Source organism: Ascaphus truei, chromosome 3 (assembly GCF_040206685.1).
Source record: "Ascaphus truei isolate aAscTru1 chromosome 3, aAscTru1.hap1, whole genome shotgun sequence".
NCBI classification, from domain to species: domain Eukaryota; kingdom Metazoa; phylum Chordata; class Amphibia; order Anura; family Ascaphidae; genus Ascaphus; species Ascaphus truei.
In genome coordinates, this window is record NC_134485.1 from 19869030 (window position 1) to 19893860 (window position 24831).

A 24831-nucleotide genomic window follows, 5' to 3' on the forward strand; every position below is an offset into this window, starting at 1 on the left:
GTGGCCCTTTCATAAGGAGACTTTAGGTACCTTCTCCTTGCTTGATGGAGCAGTAACATAATGCAAGAGAGGGAGGGCGGTGTCCATCTAAATCAGGTGTGTGCAACTCCAGTCCTCAGTTGCCACCAACAGGTCAGGTTTATAGAATATACCTGCTTCGACTGAGCCAACCTGTGCTGGAGCACATATATCCGATAAACCTGAACTGTTGGTACCCCTTGAGGACTGGAGTTGCCCACTCAGATCTAAACTATACCAAAAAAAACAACCTTGCAAGTTCTGCAACTGCAGTACTGTTCTAAAAACCATTTCTGATAAATATTGAAAACGTGCTTCCAGCTCACAGCTGACTGGTATGAAAATAGACAAGTCCTCGTTACATGGAGTTCCAAGTTTGGAGTCAGAAGCACTAACGGTTTTCTACTTTTAGACTCTTGAGATTATTGTAATGACCTACTTGTTCTGAAGTCTGAAACCATTACTGCAATTATCTGCAGTTTTAAAAAATACGGGACCTGAAAGGTCACGCACGTAACTTTACAGACATAATTTAGCCCAAGTCTTCGTGATGAGAATTTGTACATGGAGTTCTGACAAGTGTGCTGAAGAGATGAATTCTGTTTAACCCTCGTCTTCTTTCTTTGCTTTTCAGTTTCCAGTGAAGATCTACACGCCAGCCTATATTTTGTCAATGCATCTTTGCAAGAGGTAGTGTTTGCAAGCACCACGGGGTCACTGGTGCCCTGTCCTGCAGGAGGAATCCCTCCTGTGACACTCAGATGGTACCTAGCAACGGGCGAGGAGATCTACGATGTCCCTGGGATCCGCCACGTCCACCCCAATGGCACTCTCCAAATTTTCCCCTTCCCTCCTTCAAGCTTTAATAACTTAATCCATGATAATACTTACTATTGCACAGCTGAAAATCCTTCAGGGAAAATCAGGAGTCAGGATGTCCACATTAAGGCCGGTAAGTGTGAATACTATGTTCATATTAAGCACTTTAAACCTAAAATGTGATTTCTAAGGAGATTTTAATAATCACAGGTTTTAAAACCAATACTCTTTGGGATGGGTCCATGTGTATTTGTATAGCAAATAAAAATATCTAATTTTTATCTCATATCTCATATCATTGAGCACATTCACAAATATATATGTGTGTATGTATATGTGTGTGTCTATATATATATATATATATATATATATATATATAGACACACACACACATATGTAGAGCTATCAGTACCGTGTTAGCTGAGCTTCAATAATCAAAAAATAAATAGATGATACCGTTCTGCGGCTAACGAAATGCTTTTATTTGTGCGAGCTTTCGAGATACACATATATATATATATATATATGTATATGTATGTATATATATATATATATATATATATATATATATATATATATATATATATATATATATATATATATATATATATATATGCACACGGCCTGTATGTGCAAGGTAGAAAAAATAGTGTCGAAATGTGTAACATTCCAAATTGAAATGAATATCAGCACAAGAAGATTATAGGAAAAATAAATTAAAAAAAAGATATTACTTTATTAATACATATACAGTATTATATCACACCCAACCCTGTGGAGAACTAATTAGAAAGTTGTTGATAGGATGCATCATGAATTTGAATGAAAAAAAAATTAAATGTTACATCCCCTGTGTGCTCACATGGTTATAGTATTATTTTTAGATCTTTTTCTGCATCCCAATTTGTATTTTATTCACGGAAATTGTTTAATGATTATTGATGGACCTGAAATTGCCCCCTGTACGTGTACAATATTTTCTCCTGATGTAGGAAACAATGTGTCACCGTAGGATCTTGCAAACCCGACGATGAACATTTAATCATTCGTATTATATTATTATTATTATTATTAATAATAATAATAAACTAGAGTCCCCATTTACTTCTATCCTGCACCTCCCCAAACAAAACAACACAAAGGACCCTTGCTCAGCTAGTGGGAACATATGAACGTGTGAGTGGGAGGTGCTTAATAAGGATATATACAATAGACAAAAGCTATAAGAAGAAGAAATCCTTTAAATTGGCACAGAACAACCAGGTATCAGGTAGATATATGGGTTAGCTGATTAACTTTTAATATGTAGTTTAAAATAGGGTGGTACTGGCAATATAATAGTACTGTATGTAGCGCCGTATATAATATCAAATAAAGGCGCAACGCATGAAATGAACACTGAGAAATGGCTAAATCCCTTGTAGTAGAAGGTGTTAATATCAGCCAGCTATCTACACCTGCTATTACTAGGGATTTACCTGTCTCGTTTTCTTATGCTTCGACACAGAGGCACATGAAACGAGTTGGGATTACAGTTTCTTGGTGATGTGTATGACCTGAAAATATGTTCTTCAAGCCTTTGTATTGATATGTCTATAAATAGAGATTGAGGACCTGGTTTATAAAATGTGCATACCTTCTAGTACCCATGTTAAATAGATCTTATCAGTGCCGGATTATACAGAAAGCACGGGTCTAGGCACCCCGAAGGTTAGGGGGGCCCCATTTTGTTGTGGTGGGCTGATGCTGCGGCTCCCCAGCTCCCTATGCAGAAGCCGGATGGTCACTGTCTGCCATACTCTCCCTCCTCCTGTCGCGCCGAGATCCAACTTCCGCCCAACCGGAGAAGGAATCTGGAGGAGTGAGTGTGTGGTGTGTCTTAACTTCTCCGGAGTGGCCCTCCTCCTGCAGTGTCATGTTGTCATGGCAACCACCATGACTTGAGGAGGAGGGCCTGCCTCAATGAAAGGCCCCCAAAGTCTTCATGCCCAGGAGCCCCGGAGAGTCTTATTCCGCCACTGCTGGATTTTGTGCAACATGTGACTGTGTCAAACACCAGGAGGAGTCTCAATGTTTGCAGACTTTGCTGCTTGCCGTGTGTGTGCGCTTCTATTTGACAAGCTCCAAAAGCTTTAAGCCTGCATATTTATCATTGTTTTGTACATAAAACAAACTTTAATCACACACCAACCATAAACTGAACAGCTTAATTTATGTAGATAAACCGCAATAAAACAGATGATTTTCGACCTTCCAGACTTTCCTTGCTTCAGAAGCCTGCATTCCCTTTCTCTATGCTTTTCACATTATTCCTTTCCTTTGACACTAGTCTGGCTGGTTTCTTTAGTCTGATTTAGTCTCCGCTCCTATAAACCAGCAACTATCTTTTGTAAAATGTGTTACCAGTTAAGAAAAATCCAATATAATCACTCTGTTAAACCCCCCACTATTTTAGGCGAGTTAATTTTGAACCACACCTGACTTGGAGGTGCAGAGTCTTTGCAAAACACGGTCTATCTATCTGGGATTCTGTAGTGCATGGGGACAGCTGTGGGGCAGCCATATATTCACAACTACTGTATATTATATGTTGTACTGTTTTTAGAAACGAAATCCTGGTCCCAAAGAAAGTTTTCATCTGTTAACGATTTCAAGGACACATCTCGCCATTCGTCCTGGGCTTTCTAAGCATGTTTGTTTTCTGTTTTTAGTTTTACGGGAACCCTACACGGTCCGTGTGGATGATCAGAAAGCCATGAGAGGCAATGCAGTAGTCTTCAAGTGCATTATCCCCTCCTCTGTGGAGGCATACGTCACTGTTGTCTCATGGGAGAAAGACACAGTCTCACTTGTCTCAGGTAGGTTGACTTTATTCCGTTTTAATGGATCCTCCTCTACTTTTGGAAAACTTCTGCTTTCCATGAGGTGTGGAATGCCGGAAGTTGGCTGACTTGTAAGTATTATATTTTTATTTTCAGTGATCACCTGCAATTGGAACTCTCAATAATTTAACAATTCGTAACATTCTACGAAATACGTATATCTCGTCTCCCATGGCTACTTCAATTCTGGTTAACGTTTTTTTGGTATCATGGTTATGCAGAATTGTTTAGTTCTGAGCATTACACAATATGGTCAATGTTTTGTTTTCAATTACGATAGTGTTGGAATATTTTAACAGGCGTTTCATGGACGTTGAAAAATACATGCTACATAAACTGTATAGGGTTAAGATGAATGATGGAGTAATTTAAATTGTGCATATAAATGTTGCATCAGCCTAATGTAGAAACATTGAAAAAGTGAAACAATAAATAAAATCCTCGGGTCACTTTTGTGACTTTGGTTTGTAATTGCAAATGAGGAATTTATGTTGCTTTACAAAATGTTATTATAAAGTTGTTGGGTCACAAGGACAAAATTGGAAGAGAAAATGCTCCTATCTTCTTTTGGCATACCCTAAATAGAAGCCATAGCTTAGCACGATCATTTGAGATTTTGCTGGACTGTAGTAGAGGTCGGTTGAAATCTCTGGTTATTTCCAGGTTGCTTAGTAACCAGATGGCTTCAATTTTGTCTTTTGAAGTCACTTTATAATGCATAGGAAACCTATACCTGAAACTGGATCTTCCATGAAAAGTAATGTGTACTGCTTGGAATAACCTGTCACAAAGCTGGTGAGTCTGGATTATTTTCAAATCCTTTATTACAAGGGACTTCAAAGTACATGTTGATGTGTGATATGATCCACACGTTTGTGAAGTTTGTGATCTACTTACATCTTTACATCTACATGATATTCTATTTTCACTGGATCATATTAATACAGTACATACTGTACATACATTTGGGCCATGCTATCCAGTACCATCTTTGTCTGTGTTGTGCCCTGGCATGGAAAATGTTATTAAGGGTGTATTGCCCAGCTTACTGTGCTATGAAATACTGTATGTAATTAAGGGGTGTACCCCAACACTCAAAAAGAAAAACGCCTTGTCTTACAAAATGGCATACTATCTGATTAAAGTCATATAATCGAAGACAACAATCATGAATTCATTTGAAATCGTTAAACTTAACACAGGTGTTGTCTTTGATATGCAAGTAACCTGTAACGTTACGATGAAGAAGACTCAACACTCCAGGGATAAGATTCAAATGCAAAAAGTGTATTTAATTACAACGTTTTGGTTCAACAAAGAACCTTCATCAGGGCAATTGGAGGTTCCTCAGTTGAACTGAAACGTTGGCATTCAATACACTTTTTGCATTTGAACCTTATCCCTGGAGTGTTGTCTTCTTCATTGTATCTTGTATGGGTGAAGTATTTTTTTTGCTTTATTACCTGACCCGTGCACCCAATTATACCTATTGTGCTTTAAGGTGTGCCTATTGTACACATCTATTGTGTATGGATGTAAGGAATTAAAGGTGAGAATTTCATTAGTTCAATTTTAAAAGTGTGGTGAAAGCTAATGTTATCATTTGTGACCTTACAAAAGCAATGTTCTTGGCTTGGTTCCCAATTAACATTATTGAATTATGTTTCAACCCGCTTTTGTCGCACTATTTCCAACGTAGACCGGGGTTGAATATTCTGTGAGGACCTCTTCCATGCATTGGAGAAGAGTTTAGTCCCAATCCAATCATTGAGACTAATATATCTTCCAAAAATAGAAGATATATTCACAGCATATTGACTAGGGGAATATGAATGAGGCTTTTCTAAAGAGATGATAATGGTTGCACAGCTTATTAAATTGGGGCCTATATCGATCAGGCGGGTGGCCGAGGCCATCTTAATGGACTCTATTACAGACCAAGTAATGGAAGATTAACTTGATAGTCAGGTCCTGGCTTCAGTCTGAGCAGGTTTTTGGTAGACCTGGTAATTGGAGCTCTTTAATACAGGGGGGGGGGTGTGTGTTTCTTCTATTTCTGTATGAGTATCAAGTAAATCATGGCACACCGTTAATAAAGTAGTCTCGAGAGCTGGAAAGATGCTACTGCCCAAATACTTTATGAAATATAATGCATAAATTAAAATGGAGAAAGTGGGAGTGACACTCCCAAGTGATGATTCACTAAAAAAAGTCCATATACAGTACATTTATGAAAGACTCTCAACATATAAACAAATCCCAGGTAGTATATTCAAGTATTAGAGGAGATATCCCACAATGTCTGCCAAAGTTGCTGCTGAATTCACTTTGAAAGATGTTATATATTCAATTGAAAAACTCCCACTAGCCTGCAGGTTACTGTAACTAGCCCAATCACTAAGGCATAACATTATTAACTCTGTAACATAATGGCAAAGTGGCACATGTTTATAGTGAAACAAGAGTGATACTTTGTATTGAAGAATTTTACTCGCTCCGTTGTTGCGTGGATCCTCTATAAATGAAAATGGCGGGCACTCTATACTTGCACAAAAACGTGATTCTTTATTCCTCAACGTTTCGGCTCCCAATGGAGCTTACGAAGTATGGGGCGCCTGCCATTTTTATTTTATATCGTACGGAGGTTCAAAACAAAACAGGAATATTTTACCAGCGCAACCATTCTTCTATCCTAATAAAATAGCCAAAGCCTCAAACGATAGCTATTGATTATCCTGTCGGTCTTATATTTCCAATGTTGATAAATAGGTTGCAAGAATATCGACCTGTTTTTTCACTGCAAGGAAATATTTTCAGTCGGGAAAACGTGCATTGTTTGGTATTAAAATCTGTGAATAGGAAGCTATCCTCTTACATCTTATCAACTATAGCTGTACAAAGACCAACAATAACCAGTGGTCCTTAAATCCGTATCTTTCTTCATGCGTCAGGAATCCTGTGTTTTCTTGTTTGTGCAGGGCTTGGTACGCAGGAAAATCTGCACCATTCTATTTGCCAGTCACTAGTACCAACTACCAAGTCGCAAAGGGAGAGCGTGCACCAAAAATCCCGCAGGCTCCTTTACAAAGTGGTGCTTATGGTCTTTGAGTGAGCTGGACGGTGTCTTATATGGAATTGCCCAGCTTTGTAAATATGCTACTACATGCTACTTTATGTTTCTACAGATGCAGCTACGAGTATCCTAACACTACTTTGAAAAATCTGGGTCATTCTCCCAGTAATGCTGCAACATTTCTGTGACATTTCTGCAGACAGACTAATGGCCCATCGGATTAACACAGCAGGTATCCCTGGTCAGTTTTAATGGGACTGCCAGGGACCCCTGCTGTGTTAATCCGATGGGCCATTAGTCTGTCTGCAGAAATGTCACAGAAATGTTGCAGCATTACTGGGAGATTGCCCCAGATTTTCCAAGGCAAGTGTTTAAATACTCGTGGCTGCACCTGTATATCCCTAGTCCTGGGAAGTGCCATATATTGGGGTTTTCAATCAATTAAAAATACGGTCATGTACAGTCTTTCCACATTTTTTGAATGCTTGTTTCCTAGATTAAGATCTGTTTAACCCTGTTTTACCAGTTTACTTCCATCAGCGCATTGCTTTTGGCAGTGATTTAATTTAGGCCCAGATGCTTCTAGCCAGAAACATATACCTAAATTAGACAAAAATGAGAAGTGATTTCCATATTTGCAGTTGTTTAAGCTAAAGCATTGAGAATGTCTTGTGAAAATAACAATTCTGACCATATTTAAGTGGGCCCACTGAAATAATGTGATATCTATGAAATAGAAAACTGCTTTAGGTTTTGCCAAAGAAATGGTAATCAATACAAAAAGCTAAAGGACATTTCCACAAGAACAACAGTTTGTATGTAGCACTGTTCCCCCTCCTCCCCCCCCCCCCCGGGAGATGTTGCTGCTGCTACAGGTGTTTGTGGTGCGGTCATACCTGTGAGGGTCCAGGAGAGCTGAGTGTCCGCGATGTTGTGGGGACCAGGACAGGGTTTTGATGAGTCCAGGCTTTTCCCATGGTGTTGGCGGATCCAGCTCCAGGATATCCAGAGACAGTCTCCCACTGAAACAGACTTCTTCCCCCCTTACTGCCCAATAGACAGAGAACTCAACAGGGGTATATAAAACAAAGGGGCTTTATTTAAGCAGTCACTGTAGATGTTCTCACAGCGGATGCATGGGTCACAGAGGATTCCAGGCCTCTGGATGGTGCTAGCTTTCTTCCAATAGAGGCATCAGATCTTCCTTGGCCAGCCAGACCATGAGGGACTTACTGGCCTACCTCCCAGCCGGGGGGAGATGGCACACACTTCCACTCCCTAGAATGGGTGGACGAAGATACACTACAAATTTGCACTTCCTCCCTGAGGCATGGAAGGGGAGGGTACAGGATCTGCACCATGTTAGGCTGCACACAGATTCCTATGACACCACCACTTCCGTCAGTCAGGGAGTCAGAATGAGGGGGGTCGATGCCCACAGGATTGCCTGCCACAGCCTGTAGCTATCAGGGCTTACGTGACAGGAGGCAGAGAGGCAATCTGGGCCAGCCATGTTACATGTATATAATGTGATGCTTGTATTGTGGTGCTGCAAGAACGGCATATAAATATGTTCTACCTCCCTTCCAAGGCAATGGACATTATTTTGTATATTAAAATACTAAACTATGTATAGCTGTTATTAGGTCTCTCCGTTCTTAAACAAATAAAGCATTCATTTGAATTGTATTCCCAATCATTAAAGTGCAAACCAGTGTGTGTGTGTGTGTGTGTGTGTGTGTGTGTGTGTGTGTGTGTGTGTGTGTGTGTGTGTATATGTATATATGTATATATATATATATATATATGTGTGTGTATATATATATATATATATATATATATATATATATATATATATATATATATATATATATATATATATATATATATACAGTATGTATTTATATATATAGATATAGATATATATATATACAGTATGTATTTATATATATAGATATAGATATATATATATATACAGTATATATATATATATACAGTATATATATATATATATATATATATATATATATATATATATATATATATATATATATATATATATATATATGTAGCCCTTTTTGTGAACACCTGAACTAAGGGACTACGGTGCATAAACCTGTGGCTTCAGGAGCTCTGAGCCTCCGCGTATTGGGAGCCTGGGGGTATACCTTTATCACTTGTGGTGCAGCGCCTCCACTCACCCAGGATCCCCATTATAGAGATTATACCCTGAGCAAGAACCTAACAACAGCAGTATGCAACAGCAACCTTTTTATATCACACATGAATAACAAATGATATGCAGACTTATCATATAACATTTACATACACACACACAACGTGGCTCGGCCACACCTTATTGGGATAATGTCCTGTACATAAGCGGCTCTGCCACTCTCCTTAGGAGTATGTCTCATAACCAGTAAAGTATGGTACCATATGCATTCTCTCAGGAAACCCAATTAGTTAGTGGGAGGCGGGATCAGCGCCTGGTGACCGGTGTAGGTGCACTTGTAGATAAGGATACCTTCCGGTCACTACGATGACCTTGACACTCCACAGGGGGCCCTGGTGTTAATCCAGCCTTGCGCCGTCTCTCCCTTCTGCAGCACCGTCAGATGGGAAATCCAAGATGGCGGCCGCAGCTCCGCAGCTCCGCAGCTCCGCATATGACCCTCACTAAAGGGGAACGTCCCTGACGACTATGGGCGTCCTTACAAATACAGCACCCTACGATGGCAGGGGAAAGGCTCCTGGGGCTGTGGGCATACCCTACCTAAGCAGACGGGTCACTGACCCTCTGCTCTCGCACACGAGGTTCCGCCAACCTCCTCCTTCACCTCCCTCGCTGCTCTGACCCACCGCCCACACGCATCCGGTTCCTGCATACACAGTCTCGCATCCCATTGGTCCTCAGCCTCAGCTGACCTTCTCACAGTCAGAGTTCATAGTTCAACCCCCTCCAAGTCTCTACTTAATATTACCCTTCGCGCGCTTCCCTCGCGCATGCGCAGCCCAACTGGTACGCAGTAACTTCGCTGGCAAACAGGGACAATATGGCGCTGCCTATGTAATTGACAGCGCGGAACCTTTAATATATATGCACATCCTTACATTCTCCCCCCTCCAGAATCCAGCGTCCCCGCTGGACTACCTAACCACATATATATAACTATGTACACAACCCTCTCTTCTTAGATTAGGTTACACATCTCATTAAACAGTACCATAATAGCTTGCATCCTATGCCGAGCCCACTGCTGAGCCTCATAATGGGGTGCCCCAAACTGATCATATGCCATTCGCATGGGAGGTTGACTGTTTCTTTGACTTCGGCGGGGTTGATCCTCCTCTGCTTCCTCTGCAGAGTGCTCAGTCTCAACTGGTATTTCCATCTCTACCCTTGAGGGGTGTTCAGCATTAGCACAGTCTCTTTGGGGTGTAAAACATGGACTTTGTGGGTCTAGAGGCTGACTCACTGGAGTCAAATGATCAATGTTCGGGCCAAAAGGCTCTTTACCCGTGGCTCCTTCGGGAGATGCCTCCACGGCCGGAAGGCCCCTTTGAGAGGTTCCCTCCATTGGTGGCAATTTTTATAGTCTCTGAGCCATCCTCTGTGTATTCAACTGCTCCATCTAGGGCAGTGGCTGAGGCTTCCAATTCATCCGTCCCTACTTGAGGTATGAGAAGCAGATGATTCCTATGCCACACTTTTACGCGGCCTTCAGAATCCTTGATCCGGTACACAGGAAGACCCGGCATCTGTGACTCCACCTCATACACACCCTCCCGCCACCGGTCTGCCAATTTATGCTTCCCAGGAACACCTAAGTTGCGTAAAAGGACCGCATCTCCGGGGTGAATTTCCTTGTAACGTACTTTGTGGTCATAACGCCTTTTATTCCCCACATTCAATTGTGCGGTCGTCCGCTCAGCCAATTTGTAGGCCAACTGTAAACTGTCCTTTAGTCGCTGAACGTATCGGAAATGCGTCCTATTGGATACCCCATCGGTATATATCCGTAGGCGCACATCCACCGGTAACCGGGCTTCCCTTCCGAACATCAAGAAATACGGAGTATACCCAGTGGACTCATGTCGGGTACAATTATACGCATGTACCAATGCTTCGACGTGTTTACTCCACTCCGTCTTTTGCGGGCTCGTCAATGTACCCAACATATCCAACAAGGTGCGATTGAACGGTTCGGGCAAGGCATCCCCTTCGGGGTGGTACGGGGTAGTATGTGACTTGGCAACGTTCAGTAGGGTGAGCAACTCCCGTATCAGTGTACTTTCAAAATCCCGGCCCTGATCGGAGTGAAGACGATTTGGTAACCCATAGTGAATGAAATATTTTTCCCATAGTACTCGGGCTACCGTTACGGCCTTCTGGTCTTTCGTAGGGAACGCTTGGGCGTACCTAGTGTAGTGGTCAGTGATCACCAGAACATTACTAACTCCCCGACTGTCGGGTTCGATACAAAGAAAATCCATACACACCAAATCCATGGGACCCGAACTTTTCAAGTGTGCCATAGGAGCCGCCCTGGTAGGCAGTGTCTTCCTTTGTAAACAACGATTACACTTCCTACAATGTTGCTCCACTGACTCCCTCATTCTCGGCCAATAGAACCTATCCTGCAGTAGTCCAAAGGTCTTGTCAATGCCCAGGTGACCATGGTCATCGTGAAGGGCCCGGAGGACTAGTGTTCTCAAACGTTCCGGTAAAAACAACTGACGCCGATCGGGATGGTTATGATAGGAGATCACCCGATATAACAAACAATTGTCCATTTCAAACTTCCCAAACTCATTTAACAGGAGCTTCACCAAGTCTTTGGGGGCCCGCTTCAGTATAGACGGATTATCTTGCTGTACAGCTTGACGGGCTAGCTCCACTATGGGGTCTTGTGTCTGATAACGCACTAGATCCTTCCACGCTATGATATTATCTTCATTGATATTCATCCCGTCTCGACCTTGATAGGCCCGAGGAACAGCCTGCGAATGACATCCCAACGAGTCAACCACCCGTAATTCCGAGAATGCTACGTTGTCATCGACTATCGCCGCTACTGAACAGAGAGCACGAATCCCGGGGCCCGGTATCTCCTCCCAGACTTCCTCATCAGGGGTGGATTGCAGACCAGGTCGACGAGACAGAGCGTCGGCACCTATGTTGGTGGGTCCGGGTTTGTATTTAAGGTTGAACCGGTAATTGGCTAGAGCAGCTAACCAACGGTGTCCGGTGGCATCCAATTTGGCAGACGTATTGATATAGGTCATGGGATTGTTGTCCGTGCGTACTTCGAACGGTACTCCATATAGATAATCGTGCAGCTTGTCCACCACCGCCCATTTTAGCGCCAAAAATTCCAACTTATGGACCGGGTAATTCTGCTCGCTAGGGGTTAAACTTCGGCTCGCGTAGGCCACTGGACGTAGCCCGGTCTCATACTTCTGATGCAAAACCGCTCCTAGCCCGCTGAGGCTAGCATCGACATGTAGGACATAGTCTCGCTCAGGATCCGCGTAGGCCAAGACGGGGGCCTGAGTGAGGCTGGTCTTTAAGTGTTTGAAGGCCTGTTCACATTCTGGAGTCCATGTCTTCCCAAAGGGTGTCTGCGCCGAGCTCCCCTTTCTCCCGGTTTCTCCCGGATACACCTTGAGAAGGTCATTCAGTCTCTTGGCCTTGCTGGAATACCCCTCCACGAACCGCCGATAATAGCCACAAAACCCCAAGAAAGACCGCAGCTCTTGAACATTTTGAGGTCTGGGCCAGTTCATCACCGCCTCGATCTTCCCTGGGTCGGTGGACACCCCATCAGCTGACACAATGTGGCCCACATACGTTACAGAGGTCCGACAGAATTTGCACTTGTCTAGCGACAGTTTTAGGCCCTCCCCCTCAAGCCTATCCAGCACCTTCATCAGTCTCTCGTAATGCTCCTCTAGAGTCCGCCCGAACACGATAATGTCGTCCAGGTACACTAAGCACTCTCGCGGGTTAAGGTCTCCGAGGGTTTTTTCCATTAGTCTCTGGAACGTGGCCGGGGCACCGCAGATCCCTTGAGGCATGCGGGTAAACTGGTAAAACCCTAAGGGACAGATGAAGGCCGTTTTTTCTTGGTCTTCCTGGCCCATGGGCACTTGATAATACCCGGACCGGAGGTCGAGCACACTGAACCATTTACTCCCGGTCAACGCATTCAGGAGGTCCTCGATTCGGGGCAGTGTATACTGGTCGGGGATAGTACGGTTATTCAGCGTTCTGTAATCCACACATCCACACATAGACGGACCGTCCCGTTCTTCTTGCGGACTACCACAATGGGTGAGGCGTAAGGGCTCCGAGATTCCCGCACGATGCCAGCCGTTTCCATCTCGTCGATTAATCCCCTCACTTCGTCAACATCCCTTGAGGCAAGCCGGCGGGAGCGCTCCCGGAAGGGGGTGGCGTCGCTCATTCGGATGGTATGGTGGGCACTGTGACTGCACCCCACATCCATGTCACCAGTGGAGAACACACCCCTTCGGTCGTGTAGCTCATCCTGCAGCCTCTTCCTCCACTCATCCGGGAGGGGCGAGTCGCCAAAGTCAAATTCCAATGCCGGCGCTATGGTAGTAGGCGAGCTCCTAGCTAGTCCCGTCGAGGCCTCCTCCTCGGAAGTTACCGGGTATATCCTTCCTAGCGTCTGCCGCCGGTCAATAGTCATCGGGTACGGGGATATATTCTGCACATACACCCAGGTGCGCTTCGGGATCTTCCCGGGCCATTCCTTGACCGAGGTTAGTACTTTGTAGCCCAAACGTTGTTCGTCCTGGGCCACACTCTCCAAGGTGAAGAGCTGATCCTCCGACCGTCGACGGGGGTAATGGCAAGCGGCGACCATCATTCGTCCTTCCCCCGGGGGAATCTGGGTCAGTCCCCATTCTTGGCTGTAGAGGACGCCATGCTCTTCCTCAGTCGCAATTTTACCGCAGACCTCTTGGAGGGCGGGACAGGCCGCTAGGGCCAGCAGTGGGGCTTCTCCTGCTTCCTGCAAAAACTGGCGGAATACCGCGCGCACAATGTCAGCGTTGGTCCCCAAGATGATTGGGGCGCTGGGGTGGTCCTGCGGCTCGGGGCACACTAAGGCCTCCACTTCCATGGGGTGATGTTTACCAGTATTCAGCTGGAGAATATCTAACTGCACCTTTACTACTCCGTCTATGGGGTAATCTTCATGACTCAGTCCCCGTAGTCGCAAGGCATCCGCAGATAGCAACGGTAGTTGGTGTAGGTGTTGGTCGTAGAAGGGCCGATACACGATGGTCACTTGAGATCCCGTATCCAATAATGCGGCGGCGTAGATGCCCTCAATAACCACTCGAATAATGGAGGCGGGGCCAATTCGGGGGCTCGGAGAGGATGGCAACACCTTTTCATCCTCCAGGGGCCGGCACGGCATCGACTGCGCCGATCGGGACGACGTCCTCCGCGAGGTGGGGCAGTGGGCCCGTAAATGTCCCATCTTTCCGCATGCGTAACACTGCATTTGGCTGAGGTAAGCCTCGTCTCTCCTGGTTGGGGGACTTCGCCCAGTCGGGGGACGAGGTCTGGGTGTCACTGGGGTGGGGACATCCTCGGGATCGAGATCCCCAGGTTCAGGCACGTCGGGCTTTGGGTCCACTTTCTTGGCTTCTTTACCCCCGGGCGGTGGCTTCTTCCCGGTGGCTAAGTCACGCCCTAACAACACCATCTCGTGCGCTTGGACCCGATCCATTAAGTCGTGAAACGACAGGGCTTGCCCGGGCGTTATGCAGCTACTGACCCGCACCGACACGGGGTGTAGGGGTAGGAGGCCCCTCAGCAACTGAGTGGTACGTATTCCGTTGGCTTCTTTCCGTGGCAACACGCCTTTCCTGACCATATTCCAGAGATCCAGGTGTAGTCGCCTGAGAAAATCGGATACCATCTCCCCTTCCTTCTGGGCTAACGCATGAAATTTCGACATCAAAGTATACATGTCCACCGGAGCTCCATACGCCTTGGTTAGGCAGTAGATGAGGTCTGCCGCATCAGCTTCCGGGTTGTCGTCTCGGTAGTAGTGCACCATGTGGGACGCGGGGGGCCGTAAGCACTCGACGATGCGCTGTCTACGGACCGCGTCCGTGCAGGTCCATTCAGGTAGTACCTGTTCGGTATGATCCAGCCAGTCCTCTATCCCTACTTCCCCTTGGGGCGTGGGTTTCTCCCCGGAGAAGGCCTTTAACTTCCTGTACTGGAGCGACTGGGTGGTATTGTGGATAACGGCAGCTAAGGCGGGCAAAGAGGTGTCTCCCGGTAAGCTATCCCCGACAGCGGGGTAAGCGTCCAATCTTGATAGGCTAAGTCGGTTGAGGCTAGCCCGCAGGCCGGACGGGGTAGAGGAGGAGCCTAAGCTCAGGGCTGCGGGCCAGTGAGGGTGCAGGCCACGGTCAGGGGAGTGGTCGGGGCCTCCCGTCGCGGCGCCAATCGGAGGGGGTATACTCTCTCCGGGGGGTGGAAGTGGCCAGGGGCGCAGGGGTGTCCGCCTGGACGATGGGACAGCGCACCCCCGGAGCCTCGGGCAGCAGCAGTATACGGGGCAAAGCCTCGGGGCATATATCTTGTTCAGTGGCATACAAGATCCGGCGCCAGGTCTGGTCGCGGTCATAAAAATGGTCTTGTACTTGGGCATTGTCCAGGAGAGGAAGCTTTCGGACCTGCTCGGTCACTGTGCCTAACGAGATCATGGCGGGGACATGGCCCAGCGCGAAAACACGGTTCAAGGGAATCCCGCGCCGTTGGGCCCACTTGCGCACCTCGAGCGCCGAGGGCACCGACATGATGTGGGTTGGTTGCACAATAGAGACAAAAAAATGTGGGGGCACCCCAGGTCTAAGATCTCAGCAGCGCCTCCAAATGTAGCCCTTTTTGTGAACACCTGAACTAAGGGACTACGGTGCATAAACCTGTGGCTTCAGGAGCTCTGAGCCTCCGCGTATTGGGAGCCTGGGGGTATACCTTTATCACTTGTGGTGCAGCGCCTCCACTCACCCAGGATCCCCATTATAGAGATTATACCCTGAGCAAGAACCTAACAACAGCAGTATGCAACAGCAACCTTTTTATATCACACATGAATAACAAATGATATGCAGACTTATCATATAACATTTACATACACACACACAACGTGGCTCGGCCACACCTTATTGGGATAATGTCCTGTACATAAGCGGCTCTGCCACTCTCCTTAGGAGTATGTCTCATAACCAGTAAAGTATGGTACCATATGCATTCTCTCAGGAAACCCAATTAGTTAGTGGGAGGCGGGATCAGCGCCTGGTGACCGGTGTAGGTGCACTTGTAGATAAGGATACCTTCCGGTCACTACGATGACCTTGACACTCCACAGGGGGCCCTGGTGTTAATCCAGCCTTGCGCCGTCTCTCCCTTCTGCAGCACCGTCAGATGGGAAATCCAAGATGGCGGCCGCAGCTCCGCAGCTCCGCAGCTCCGCATATGACCCTCACTAAAGGGGAACGTCCCTGACGACTATGGGCGTCCTTACAAATACAGCACCCTACGATGGCAGGGGAAAGGCTCCTGGGGCTGTGGGCATACCCTACCTAAGCAGACGGGTCACTGACCCTCTGCTCTCGCACACGAGGTTCCGCCAACCTCCTCCTTCACCTCCCTCGCTGCTCTGACCCACCGCCCACACGCATCCGGTTCCTGCATACACAGTCTCGCATCCCATTGGTCCTCAGCCTCAGCTGACCTTCTCACAGTCAGAGTTCATAGTTCAACCCCCTCCAAGTCTCTACTTAATATTACCCTTCGCGCGCTTCCCTCGCGCATGCGCAGCCCAACTGGTACGCAGTAACTTCGCTGGCAAACAGGGACAATATGGCGCTGCCTATGTAATTGACAGCGCGGAACCTTTAATATATATGCACATCCTTACATTCTCCCCCCTCCAGAATCCAGCGTCCCCGCTGGACTACCTAACCACATATATATAACTATGTACACAACCCTCTCTTCTTAGATTAGGTTACACATCTCATTAAACAGTACCATCATAGCTTGCATCCTATGCCGAGCCCACTGCTGAGCCTCATAATGGGGTGCCCCAAACTGATCATATACCATTCGCATGGGAGGTTGACTGTTTCTTTGACTTCGGCGGGGTTAATCCTCCTCTGCTTCCTCTGCAGAGTGCTCAGTCTCAACTGGTATTTCCATCTCTACCCTTGAGGGGTGTTCAGCATTAGCACAGTCTCTTTGGGGTGTAAAACATGGACTTTGTGGGTCTAGAGGCTGACTCACTGGAGTCAAATGATCAATGTTCGGGCCAAAAGGCTCTTTACCCGTGGCTCCTTCGGGAGATGCCTCCACGGCCGGAAGGCCCCTTTGAGAGGTTCCCTCCATTGTATCCTCAGAGGTGGCAATTTTTATAGTCTCTGAGCCATCCTCTGTGTATTCAACTGCTCCATCTAGGGCAGTGGCTGAGGCTTCCAATTCATCCGTCCCTACTTGAGGTATGAGAAGCAGATGATTCCTATGCCACACTTTTACGCGGCCTTCAGAATCCTTGATCCGGTACACAGGAAGACCCGGCATCTGTGACTCCACCTCATACACACCCTCCCGCCACCGGTCTGCCAATTTATGCTTCCCAGGAACACCTAAGTTGCGTAAAAGGACCGCATCTCCGGGGTGAATTTCCTTGTAACGTACTTTGTGGTCATAACGCCTTTTATTCCCCACATTCAATTGTGCGGTCGTCCGCTCAGCCAATTTGTAGGCCAACTGTAAACTGTCCTTTAGTCGCTGAACGTATCGGAAATGCGTCCTATTGGATACCCCATCGGTATATATCCGTAGGCGCACATCCACCGGTAACCGGGCTTCCCTTCCGAACATCAAGAAATACGGAGTATACCCAGTGGACTCATGTCGGGTACAATTATACGCATGTACCAATGCTTCGACGTGTTTACTCCACTCCGTCTTTTGCGGGCTCGTCAATGTACCCAACATATCCAACAAGGTGCGATTGAACGGTTCGGGCAAGGCATCCCCTTCGGGGTGGTACGGGGTAGTACGTGACTTGGCAACGTTCAGTAGGGTGAGCAACTCCCGTATCAGTGTACTTTCAAAATCCCGGCCCTGATCGGAGTGAAGACGATTTGGTAACCCATAGTGAATGAAATATTTTTCCCATAGTACTCGGGCTACCGTTACGGCCTTCTGGTCTTTCGTAGGGAACGCTTGGGCGTACCTAGTGTAGTGGTCAGTGATCACCAGAACATTACTACTCCCCGACTGTCGGGTTCGATACAAAGAAAATCCATACACACCAAATCCATGGGACCCGAACTTTTCAAGTGTGCCATAGGAGCCGCCCTGGTAGGCAGTGTCTTCCTTTGTAAACAACGATTACACTTCCTACAATGTTGCTCCACTGACTCCCTCATTCTCGGCCAATAGAACCTATCCTGCAGTAGTCCAAAGGTCTTGTCAATGCCCAGGTGACCATGGTCATCGTGAAGGGCCCGGAGGACTAGTGTTCTCAAACGTTCCGGTAAAAACAACTGACGCCGATCGGGATGGTTATGATAGGAGATCACCCGATATAACAAACAATTGTCCATTTCAAACTTCCCAAACTCATTTAACAGGAGCTTCACCAAGTCTTTGGGGGCCCGCTTCAGTATAGACGGATTATCTTGCTGTACAGCTTGACGGGCTAGCTCCACTATGGGGTCTTGTGTCTGATAATGCACTAGATCCTTCCACGCTATGATATTATCTTCATTGATATTCATCCCGTCTCGACCTTGATAGGCCCGAGGAACAGCCTGCGAATGACATCCCAACGAGTCAACCACCCGTAATTCCGAGAATGCTACGTTGTCATCGACTGTCGCCGCTACTGAACAGAGAGCACGAATCCCGGGGCCCGGTATCTCCTCCCAGACTTCCTCATCAGGGGTGGATTGCAGACCAGGTCGACGAGACAGAGCGTCGGCACCTATGTTGGTGGGTCCGGGTTTGTATTTAAGGTTGAACCGGTAATTGGCTAGAGCAGCTAACCAACGGTGTCCGGTGGCGTCCAATTTGGCAGACGTATTGATATAGGTCATGGGATTGTTGTCCGTGCGTACTTCGAACGGTACTCCATATAGATAATCGTGCAGCTTGTCCACCACCGCCCATTTTAGCGCCAAAAATTCCAACTTATGGACCGGGTAATTCTGCTCGCTAGGGGTTAAACTTCGGCTCGCGTAGGCCACTGGACGTAGCCCGGTCTCATACTTCTGATGCAAAACCGCTCCTAGCCCGCTGAGGCTAGCATCGACATGTAGGACATAGTCTCGCTCAGGATCCGCGTAGGCCAAGACGGGGGCCTGAGTGAGGCTGGTCTTTAAGTGTTTGAAGGCCTGTTCACATTCTGGAGTCCATGTCTTCCCAAAGGGTGTCTGCGCCGAGCTCCCCTTTCTCCCGGTTTCTCCCGGATACACCTTGAGAAGGTCATTCAGTCTCTTGGCCTTGCTGGAATACCCCTCCACGAACCGCCGATAATAGCCACAAAACCCCAAGAAAGACCGCAGCTCTTGAACATTTTGAGGTCTGGGCCAGTTCATCACCGCCTCGATCTTCCCTGGGTCGGTGGACACCCCATCAGCTGACACAATGTGGCCCACATACGTTACAGAGGTCCGACAGAATTTGCACTTGTCTAGCGACAGTTTTAGGCCCTCCCCCTCAAGCCTATCCAGCACCTTCATCAGTCTCTCGGAATGCTCCTCTAGAGTCCGCCCGAACACGATAATGTCGTCCAGGTACACTAAGCACTCTCGCGGGTTAAGGTCTCCGAGGGTTTTTTCCATTAGTCTCTGGAACGTGGCCGGGGCACCGCAGATCCCTTGAGGCATGCGGGTAAACTGGTAAAACCCTAAGGGACAGATGAAGGCCGTTTTTTCTTGGTCTTCCTGGCCCATGGGCACTTGATAATACCCGGACCGGAGGTCGAGCACACTGAACCATTTACTCCCGGTCAACGCATTCAGGAGGTCCTCGATTCGGGGCAGTGTATACTGGTCGGGGATAGTACGGTTATTCAGCGTTCTGTAATCCACACATAGACGGACCGTCCCGTTCTTCTTGCGGACTACCACAATGGGTGAGGCGTAAGGGCTCCGAGATTCCCGCACGATGCCAGCCGTTTCCATCTCGTCGATTTAATCCCCTCACTTCGTCAACATCCCTTGAGGCAAGCCGGCGGGAGCGCTCCCGGAAGGGGGTGGCGTCGCTCATTCGGATGGTATGGTGGGCACTGTGACTGCACCCCACATCCATGTCACCAGTGGAGAACACACCCCTTCGGTCGTGTAGCTCATCCTGCAGCCTCTTCCTCCACTCATCCGGGAGGGGCGAGTCGCCAAAGTCAAATTCCAATGCCGGCGCTATGGTAGTAGGCGAGCTCCTAGCTAGTCCCGTCGAGGCCTCCTCCTCGGAAGTTACCGGGTATATCCTTCCTAGCGTCTGCCGCCGGTCAATAGTCATCGGGTACGGGGATATATTCTGCACATACACCCAGGTGCGCTTCGGGATCTTCCCGGGCCATTCCTTGACCGAGGTTAGTACTTTGTAGCCCAAACGTTGTTCGTCCTGGGCCACACTCTCCAAGGTGAAGAGCTGATCCTCCGACCGTCGACGGGGGTAATGGCAAGCGGCGACCATCATTCGTCCTTCCCCCGGGGGAATCTGGGTCAGTCCCCATTCTTGGCTGTAGAGGACGCCATGCTCTTCCTCAGTCGCAATTTTACCGCAGACCTCTTGGAGGGCGGGACAGGCCGCTAGGGCCAGCAGTGGGGCTTCTCCTGCTTCCTGCAAAAACTGGCGGAATACCGCGCGCACAATGTCAGCGTTGGTCCCCAAGATGATTGGGGCGCTGGGGTGGTCCTGCGGCTCGGGGCACACTAAGGCCTCCACTTCCATGGGGTGATGTTTACCAGTATTCAGCTGGAGAATATCTAACTGCACCTTTACTACTCCGTCTATGGGGTAATCTTCATGACTCAGTCCCCGTAGTCGCAAGGCATCCGCAGATAGCAACGGTAGTTGGTGTAGGTGTTGGTCGTAGAAGGGCCGATACACGATGGTCACTTGAGATCCCGTATCCAATAATGCGGCGGCGTAGATGCCCTCAATAACCACTCGAATAATGGAGGCGGGGCCAATTCGGGGGCTCGGAGAGGATGGCAACACCTTTTCATCCTCCAGGGGCCGGCACGGCATCGACTGCGCCGATCGGGACGACGTCCTCCGCGAGGTGGGGCAGTGGGCCCGTAAATGTCCCATCTTTCCGCATGCGTAACACTGCATTTGGCTGAGGTAAGCCTCGTCTCTCCTGGTTGGGGGACTTCGCCCAGTCGGGGGACGAGGTCTGGGTGTCACTGGGGTGGGGACATCCTCGGGATCGAGATCCCCAGGTTCAGGCACGTCGGGCTTTGGGTCCACTTTCTTGGCTTCTTTACCCCCGGGCGGTGGCTTCTTCCCGGTGGCTAAGTCACGCCCTAACAACACCATCTCGTGCGCTTGGACCCGATCCATTAAGTCGTGAAACGACAGGGCTTGCCCGGGCGTTATGCAGCTACTGACCCGCACCGACACGGGGTGTAGGGGTAGGAGGCCCCTCAGCAACTGAGTGGTACGTATTCCGTTGGCTTCTTTCCGTGGCAACACGCCTTTCCTGACCATATTCCAGAGATCCAGGTGTAGTCGCCTGAGAAAATCGGATACCATCTCCCCTTCCTTCTGGGCTAACGCATGAAATTTCGACATCAAAGTATACATGTCCACCGGAGCTCCATACGCCTTGGTTAGGCAGTAGATGAGGTCTGCCGCATCAGCTTCCGGGTTGTCGTCTCGGTAGTAGTGCACCATGTGGGACGCGGGGGGCCGTAAGCACTCGACGATGCGCTGTCTACGGACCGCGTCCGTGCAGGTCCATTCAGGTAGTACCTGTTCGGTATGATCCAGCCAGTCCTCTATCCCTACTTCCCCTTGGGGCGTGGGTTTCTCCCCGGAGAAGGCCTTTAACTTCCTGTACTGGAGCGACTGGGTGGTATTGTGGATAACGGCAGCTAAGGCGGGCAAAGAGGTGTCTCCCGGTAAGCTATCCCCGACAGCGGGGTAAGCGTCCAATCTTGATAGGCTAAGTCGGTTGAGGCTAGCCCGCAGGCCGGACGGGGTAGAGGAGGAGCCTAAGCTCAGGGCTGCGGGCCAGTGAGGGTGCAGGCCACGGTCAGGGGAGTGGTCGGGGCCTCCCGTCGCGGCGCCAATCGGAGGGGGTATACTCTCTCCGGGGGGTGGAAGTGGCCAGGGGCGCAGGGGTGTCCGCCTGGACGATGGGACAGCGCACCCCCGGAGCCTCGGGCAGCAGCAGTATACGGGGCAAAGCCTCGGGGCATATATCTTGTTCAGTGGCATACAAGATCCGGCGCCAGGTCTGGTCGCGGTCATAAAAATGGTCTTGTACTTGGGCATTGTCCAGGAGAGGAAGCTTTCGGACCTGCTCGGTCACTGTGCCTAACGAGATCATGGCGGGGACATGGCCCAGCGCGAAAACACGGTTCAAGGGAATCCCGCGCCGTTGGGCCCACTTGCGCACCTCGAGCGCCGAGGGCACCGACATGATGTGGGTTGGTTGCACAATAGAGACAAAAAAATGTGGGGGCACCCCAGGTCTAAGATCTCAGCAGCGCCTCCAAATGTAGCCCTTTTTGTGAACACCTGAACTAAGGGACTACGGTGCATAAACCTGTGGCTTCAGGAGCTCTGAGCCTCCGCGTATTGGGAGCCTGGGGGTATACCTTTATCACTTGTGGTGCAGCGCCTCCACTCACCCAGGATCCCCATTATAGAGATTATACCCTGAGCAAGAACCTAACAACAGCAGTATGCAACAGCAACCTTTTTATATCACACATGAATAACAAATGATATGCAGACTTATCATATAACATTTACATACACACACACAACGTGGCTCGGCCACACCTTATTGGGATAATGTCCTGTACATAAGCGGCTCTGCCACTCTCCTTAGGAGTATGTCTCATAACCAGTAAAGTATGGTACCATATGCATTCTCTCAGGAAACCCAATTAGTTAGTGGGAGGCGGGATCAGCGCCTGGTGACCGGTGTAGGTGCACTTGTAGATAAGGATACCTTCCGGTCACTACGATGACCTTGACACTCCACAGGGGGCCCTGGTGTTAATCCAGCCTTGCGCCGTCTCTCCCTTCTGCAGCACCGTCAGATGGGAAATCCAAGATGGCGGCCGCAGCTCCGCAGCTCCGCATATGACCCTCACTAAAGGGGAACGTCCCTGACGACTATGGGCGTCCTTACAAATACAGCACCCTACGATGGCAGGGGAAAGGCTCCTGGGGCTGTGGGCATACCCTACCTAAGCAGACGGGTCACTGACCCTCTGCTCTCGCACACGAGGTTCCGCCAACCTCCTCCTTCACCTCCCTCGCTGCTCTGACCCACCGCCCACACGCATCCGGTTCCTGCATACACAGTCTCGCATCCCATTGGTCCTCAGCCTCAGCTGACCTTCTCACAGTCAGAGTTCATAGTTCAACCCCCTCCAAGTCTCTACTTAATATTACCCTTCGCGCGCTTCCCTCGCGCATGCGCAGCCCAACTGGTACGCAGTAACTTCGCTGGCAAACAGGGACAATATGGCGCTGCCTATGTAATTGACAGCGCGGAACCTTTAATATATATGCACATCCTTACATTCTCCCCCCTCCAGAATCCAGCGTCCCCGCTGGACTACCTAACCACATATATATAACTATGTACACAACCCTCTCTTCTTAGATTAGGTTACACATCTCATTAAACAGTACCATCATAGCTTGCATCCTATGCCGAGCCCACTGCTGAGCCTCATAATGGGGTGCCCCAAACTGATCATATACCATTCGCATGGGAGGTTGACTGTTTCTTTGACTTCGGCGGGGTTAATCCTCCTCTGCTTCCTCTGCAGAGTGCTCAGTCTCAACTGGTATTTCCATCTCTACCCTTGAGGGGTGTTCAGCATTAGCACAGTCTCTTTGGGGTGTAAAACATGGACTTTGTGGGTCTAGAGGCTGACTCACTGGAGTCAAATGATCAATGTTCGGGCCAAAAGGCTCTTTACCCGTGGCTCCTTCGGGAGATGCCTCCACGGCCGGAAGGCCCCTTTGAGAGGTTCCCTCCATTGTATCCTCAGAGGTGGCAATTTTTATAGTCTCTGAGCCATCCTCTGTGTATTCAACTGCTCCATCTAGGGCAGTGGCTGAGGCTTCCAATTCATCCGTCCCTACTTGAGGTATGAGAAGCAGATGATTCCTATGCCACACTTTTACGCGGCCTTCAGAATCCTTGATCCGGTACACAGGAAGACCCGGCATCTGTGACTCCACCTCATACACACCCTCCCGCCACCGGTCTGCCAATTTATGCTTCCCAGGAACACCTAAGTTGCGTAAAAGGACCGCATCTCCGGGGTGAATTTCCTTGTAACGTACTTTGTGGTCATAACGCCTTTTATTCCCCACATTCAATTGTGCGGTCGTCCGCTCAGCCAATTTGTAGGCCAACTGTAAACTGTCCTTTAGTCGCTGAACGTATCGGAAATGCGTCCTATTGGATACCCCATCGGTATATATCCGTAGGCGCACATCCACCGGTAACCGGGCTTCCCTTCCGAACATCAAGAAATACGGAGTATACCCAGTGGACTCATGTCGGGTACAATTATACGCATGTACCAATGCTTCGACGTGTTTACTCCACTCCGTCTTTTGCGGGCTCGTCAATGTACCCAACATATCCAACAAGGTGCGATTGAACGGTTCGGGCAAGGCATCCCCTTCGGGGTGGTACGGGGTAGTACGTGACTTGGCAACGTTCAGTAGGGTGAGCAACTCCCGTATCAGTGTACTTTCAAAATCCC

General features: G+C 48.5%; 1 protein-coding gene across 4 annotated transcripts in view; it reads left to right on the forward strand.

Annotated features, from left to right (window-relative positions):
* The window catches only part of DSCAM (DS cell adhesion molecule), a 587331-nt gene that overhangs the window by 103117 nt on the left and 459383 nt on the right, over positions 1-24831 (forward strand). For all 4 annotated transcript variants that reach the window (XM_075593710.1, XM_075593712.1, XM_075593711.1 and 1 more), the window contains exons 2-3: positions 653-970; positions 3549-3695. In XM_075593710.1, the coding sequence (XP_075449825.1) occupies positions 653-970; positions 3549-3695 (465 nt within the window). The remainder of the gene's footprint in view (positions 1-652; positions 971-3548; positions 3696-24831) is intronic.